This window comes from Pagrus pagrus (assembly GCF_965226575.1).
Source record: "Pagrus pagrus genome assembly, chromosome: 14".
NCBI classification, from domain to species: Eukaryota; Metazoa; Chordata; class Actinopteri; order Spariformes; family Sparidae; genus Pagrus; species Pagrus pagrus.
In genome coordinates this window covers 1,661,654-1,667,437 of record NC_140198.1, presented here as the reverse complement: position 1 = coordinate 1,667,437, position 5,784 = coordinate 1,661,654, and the positions used below count along the sequence as shown (strand labels likewise).

Below are 5,784 nucleotides of genomic sequence, written 5' to 3'. Positions count from 1 at the left end.
CTGATGGAGAGAAGAGAACCAATCACGATGTTCGTTTACAAAAACCTCTGAGTCAAAGATCCTTTAACAAAAGACAAAAACTTCAACTTCACCACAATATGAGCACGAACAAGACAACGTGTTAACAGAACCAGAGAGAATAAACAGCAGCATCAGGAGGGAAACAGCAAGAAGAACATAAAGCAGCGATGTGACGTCGACTGGACCTCGTTAATGTGTCCTTATCTTTTTCTATTGAAAATTGTTTGTTAAAAAAAAGGACAAAGACTAAAACTGTGGCCACCAAATTCTGATCAGTTCATTCTTGAGTCGTAGTGAACATCTGTACATTTAGAAAATTTAGAGAAATTCCTTCGAGGCGTTCTGGAGATATCGGGTTCAGAGGGGCACGGACGGGCGAACGACCCGAAAACAAAATGCCTCATTAAAACACGTCTCTTATTCATGAGTCATCACTTTCTGTCCACTGCTTCGTTCTTAAGATGGTTAATCAAGGATGTTTTTGGGTCGTAGGAGTCTGCGGGACAGTTGACTGTGTGGAAATGTCCAAATGAACAATCGGTCCTGTAAACCCGTAAATACTGACCTCTCAAAACAAGTTCTGATTCTGTTCGTATACGAGTTCTGATAGAATCTGTGTATGAATGTTTCAGTAATGACGTCTGCTGACTTTTTTCTGTCTTGTTAGTGCGTCAGTATCTTTGGAAAACACCGTGCAGAGGACGATACCCGAAGCTGCCGGAGCGACAGCGCTGCCTCTGGCTCGTCGCGGCGCCTCCTGCTGGCGGGAGGCTGGACGCCGCCTCCACAGAATGGAAGTAAGAAGAACGGAGGAGCAGAGCAGAGAAGTGCGCGGTGCCTTCAGCGTAGGAGGAAGAAGAGGAGGAGGAGGAGGAGGTGGGAGGAGGAGGACAGAATGAGAGGGAGGGAGGGTGAGGAGGAGAGGTGGGGCCGATAGAGGGGTGAGACAGGGAGGAGGAGAGAGAGGGGGAGGGCACAGGGAGGAACTCCAGATGGCCAATGGAGCGGCTGCGATTCTGCCGGCCGTGACCACTGGGAGGACGGGACGATGTGAACGGGTCACGCCCTTCCTGTTGAGGTAAGCCCCGCCCTTCAACCAACCTCTGAGAGCTGAACGTCAACCTGGGGTCTCCCATCTGCTGTCGCAGGGGCATCAGACTCTGAGCTGCAGGAGAGGGAGGGGGAAGAGTTAGACTGAGTTTGTGGTTTTATTTTGAAAAGCAGAGACACAGGAAGTTCAGACTCACAAACAGCAGAAATGCTTCTTAAAACTGAAGAGTTACGAGTGCAGACGACAGATTCATGAGGAGAAAAAGTGCAAAATGTGATCAAGTGAACTTTGAGCTGCAACAACTTTAAAACAAAATGAGGCTCTTTTTTCTTTTTAGCTTCCTGTTTCATCACAGCTCGTAACATCAGCTTCCTTCCCCAGAGACACCGGACCTGTTCAGACCTGGTGTCAACATCCATCCTGAGTGATCCGATCTCAAGTGGACAGCTCTAAGTACAGGTGCGAATGCATTAAGGACAAGATCCAATCCCTCAGACCACATTCAGAACCACAACAACACCAGACTCCCTTAACAAATGTCGTGATTTTAAGAGTTGTTGAGTTAAAACAAACTTTCTAACGTAGTGAAACTCTGTCTCTGACAGATTCTGAATCATTGTCTCCTTCTTGTAAATTCAGCATTAAATGAAAACAGTAAGTTGTTTGTTTCCTTGTACAAAGTGTCAGTTTGTGGCAGCATGGCTGTACCAGCCTGTCTGCTTCTGTGTCTAAAGTGCTAAAGTCTTACCTGCCAACATTTAGCAGCTGTTTGAACACACTGTTTACACTGATTTCACCATTTACACTCAATTTATGAAAGAAGAAACATGTTATTGATCTAAACATGTCACATTTTACAAACACACTCAACAGTAACCAGTATAGGCTACTTCTTTGTCCCCAGACTCCCTTAACAAATGTGTCAGTTTAGTGAGTTGTTGAGTTGGAGACACTTTATAAACTGTGTGAAACTCTGTCTCTGACTGATTCTGACTGATTTGTTCCTTCTTGTAAATTCAGCACATAGAGCCGGGACGTGAGACCTGATGACAAGTGGTCACTCAGGATGGGTGTTAACGTCAAGTGTGAACAGGGCCAAAAACTTAGATTTTTTAATTTTTGTAAACTGAACTTCTGATTGAAAAGAAGTTCGACTCCAATACAAGACAACTGTGACGATAACTGCTAAATATTATGAAAGAGAAACGTTTTTCCAATCAAGTTTTCTTGGAGTAATTAATCGACTTGTTCCAGCAGCAGAAATTCTGAAAGTGAAAAAAACATTTGTTTGTGTTTTTAGCTGCTGCAGACCTGTTAGTGAAAAGAGGAGGGGACACAGGTGAAGTGTTAAAACAGTGATGTGTTTTCCAGGTCTTCAGTGTGAAAAGGTGAGGAGAGGAAGAGGAGACTCCGAGAAGCTTCGTCTGATCTGACCAGACGGAGGGAGGAAGGTGAAGGAGGAGGAGGAGGAGGGTGAGGCTGCACAGGTGAGGAGGCGTTCACATGGACACCTGCGGTCCGTCATATTCACAGAACACTGGGTGAAGTTTTCATCAAAGTTTAACGACTGAAGGAATAGTTTAGTCAGAGCTGGAGTCAGGACGTTAGCCTAGCTTAGCATTATGACTGGGAGCAGGAGAAACAACCAGCCTGGCTCTCTTATAACTATAAACTTCTACACGACTGAATCTGGTTACTAGTGTTGTCGCGTTAGTTGGAGTTTCTATCTTTGATACAATATCTTGGAAAAATACTGACAGCCTGCATCTGTAGCTAACAAGCTAACGCTGATTTTCTGATGAGCCGTCTTTTATCGTTGAATTTCTTGATTTTACTAAAGAAAACTTTCAATTTTAACCTTCAGTTTCTGTAATTTATTTATTTACACGTGGATGTTTTCTGACTTCTCACAAATGTCCATGTGAACGCTGCCTTCAGGTTGATTCGTGCCTCTGTTTCAATCTGTTTCAGACTGTTTCAAACTGTAAAGATTGTTGTGTTTTGGCCTGTTGGAGGTGAAATGAAGCCGGTTCCCACAGTTTCTGTGACTTTTGAGGGATTGTTGGGTCAAAATTCAACAAATCAGATTTTAAAACTGGACTTTTATCAAAAGATTCAGTTTATTTTGTTTTGTGTTCTGTGTGCGAGGTTGAAGCAAAAATCTTAGTAAGACATTTAAAACTTCTGACTTTTGACATTTTATAAAGAAAGCTGTTCTGTTTAAGAAAAAAAATCAAGTTCTGACTTTCTTTTTGCTGACTTGTATTATTTATTTAAGTTGGACTCAAACTTTGTTTAATTTTTGAAGCCCTTTAAAAACCATTACATTTAATACAGATAAAACAATAATTTTACCTTGTATCTTGTAATAAAAATGACTACTAACTGAAATAATTCTAATAAATAAATGCATTTCACATAAAAAATAATCTTTACAAAATCACTTTAAAAACATTTGGTGTTTAAATTATTCAGTGGACAGATTTTAAATTTAACTGAAAACAGCACACAAGATTTATTAGTTATTTTACTCTAAACTGCTTAATAAGGGTTTTCAATATAACCTCCATATATTCTGCATTATATTTTACCAATAATGTTTTAAAAATATAATTTATGTAATAGTTCAAACATGTGATATTATATCACTTAACATTTATTTAACTTTCTATTTTTGTATTTTATGCTTCATTGAAAAATTAGAAGAATTAAATGTCATTATTTACTATAATATAATTATATATCATTTATTTTATAATCTCATCGTATTATCATTATTTATCTTTCAGAAGCTCGGTGGGAACCCTGACGGTCGAGATTGTACAGAGGTATGAACCAATCAGAGAGGGGGAGGCTGAAGGAGGGAGGGGCCAACCAGAGTGTTTCCATGGTGACTGGGTTTCTGCGATGCCACTCAGGGGCCAGAGGTCGCTCACTCGCCGGTCCATCTGCCACGCTGCGTCTGGAGGGAGCCAATCAAGAGAGAGAGATGCCAAGAAAAGAGGACCAATCAGAGGAGAGGACGGAGACAGTGAGCGGACCACAGGTGAGCTGAGAGGAGACGAGGTCAGGTGGATCGTTACGTTTCCCTCTGTGAGAAACCTGAAGTGATGAGCGCCGACTGAATTTCAGTCAGTGTCGTATCACACGACTTAGCAGAAGAACTCCAGCAGCTACAGACAGAACCACGGACAGAACCACAGACTGAACCACGGACAGAACCACAGACAGAGCCACATACGGAACCACAGACAGAACCACAGACAGAACCACAGACGGAACCACAGACGGAACCACGGACGGAACCACAGACAGAACCACAGACAGAACCACAGACGGAACCACGGACGGAACCACAGACAGAACCACATACGGAACCACAGACAGAAGAACTTCAGCCTGACAGGTAAAAGTAAACCTAAAGTTTGAGGCGAATGTTGCAGGTTTGTCCAATTTCTACAAAGTTAGAGTTGGAAAAAAAACAACTACTATAAAACCACAACAGCAGCAGCAGTAATAATAATAATATTAGAAAAAGAAGCTAACGTTACTGCATGCGCAAGTAAGTCCGCCATCTCTGACAGCTGGGTACGGCAACACCACCTGTACAAACTACATACAGTATAGAGCGATGTTGTAACGAGTCCTAAACTCTTTGAGTTTTTTTAATCGTTTTTCGGTTAAATGCCTGAAATAAGTCGGTGGTTATCACAGGCTGAAGATATTAACAGGCTTTATTCTACGATATAAAATACATCATAAATCAGTAGATTCAACAGCGCTCTGATGTACGAAGCATTAATTCAGGAGAACATCTGTTCAGGTTTTGTAGTTCAATGTAAGATAGCAGCGAACAAAACATGTCGGCTCGGATGAATTACTGACTGTTGACTTCTAACCTGAAAAAAAAACAGGTTAAAAACACTGCTTTCACAGCTGCCAGGTGAGGCTTGAATATTCATTAAAGAGACATCTATATTTTAGGAGAGTAACCATAATCTATTTTTTGTATTACTTTAATAATAACAACAAATCTCTTGTAAAGAAACCATCGATGTGTTAGTCCGTCTCTCAATACCTCCTGACTTCCTGTCTGTGGCCCTCAGGTCCAAGCTCACTGGTAAAACACCTTCTGGCTGTAGTTTATATCAAACAAACAGGAAATAGTGTGTTTGTTGAGGACTATTTTCAGCAGTGGATTAATCCAAACTTGGTGCTCTAATGATGAGCAGCAGGACGGGTCGAGTCTGAACGAGTTGAAGAATGAATAAAAAAAATAAAAAAATCACCAGACGGCTGACAGACCTTTACTGACCAAACGTCTCATCAACTTACACTGCAGCGTCCCAGGAGACAGGATGTCTTCGTCCATGTCGTCGAGGTCATCAGAGAGGATGAGGTGCTGAGGGGTCGGAGGTCGCAGGCCGAGGAAGGATGGGTCCAGGTTGAGAGCGACAGCCAGCGCCCCCAGACCTGGATTATTGACCACGCAGAAACCGGTCAGAGACTCGATCTGCTGCCAGCGGTGGAGCTTCTCCCGCAGCGCCGCCGTCACCTCGGCCAGCGCCTGTCTGAGGGAGGAGGAGGTGTTAGCAGCAGGGACAGCGGCGGCTACGAAACCAACAACATCTGCAGGTAACAGATGTTCAGTCTGTTAGCATTATATCATAACAAGGGACCTGTTAGCTTTAGCCCGGGTCTGTTAAGCTTTC

The 5,784-nt window shown here is 42.6% G+C and overlaps 1 protein-coding gene and 1 long non-coding RNA gene across 10 annotated transcripts in view; one reads left to right on the top strand and one right to left on the bottom strand.

The window, feature by feature from the left end:
• Nucleotides 1-5,784, bottom strand: part of stim1b (stromal interaction molecule 1b) — a gene marked incomplete at its 3' end in the record, with an annotated part of 52,296 nt that overhangs the window by 26,864 nt on the left and 19,648 nt on the right. For 4 of the 8 annotated variants that reach the window (XM_084373419.1, XM_084373420.1, XM_084373421.1 and 1 more), the window contains exons 12-14: nt 5,408-5,643; nt 3,948-4,034; nt 1,123-1,186 (exon numbers count right to left, since the gene is read on the bottom strand). In XM_084373419.1, coding sequence (XP_084229545.1) covers nt 1,123-1,186; nt 3,948-4,034; nt 5,408-5,643 — 387 coding nt within the window. Of the gene's footprint in view, nt 1-729; nt 1,187-3,947; nt 4,035-5,407; nt 5,644-5,784 lie in introns of all 8 variants that reach the window. The other 4 variants (XM_084373416.1, XM_084373417.1, XM_084373418.1 and 1 more) reach the window with 2 other exon arrangements.
• Nucleotides 759-3,939, top strand: LOC311269349. 2 transcript variants are annotated; one of them, XR_014624081.1, is made up of 4 exons: nt 759-848; nt 1,454-1,531; nt 2,444-2,559; nt 3,862-3,939. It is a non-coding gene; the product is annotated as an uncharacterized lncRNA (long non-coding RNA). The 2 variants fall into 2 exon arrangements; XR_014624082.1 differs by lacking the exon at nt 759-848 and adding an exon at nt 1,011-1,099.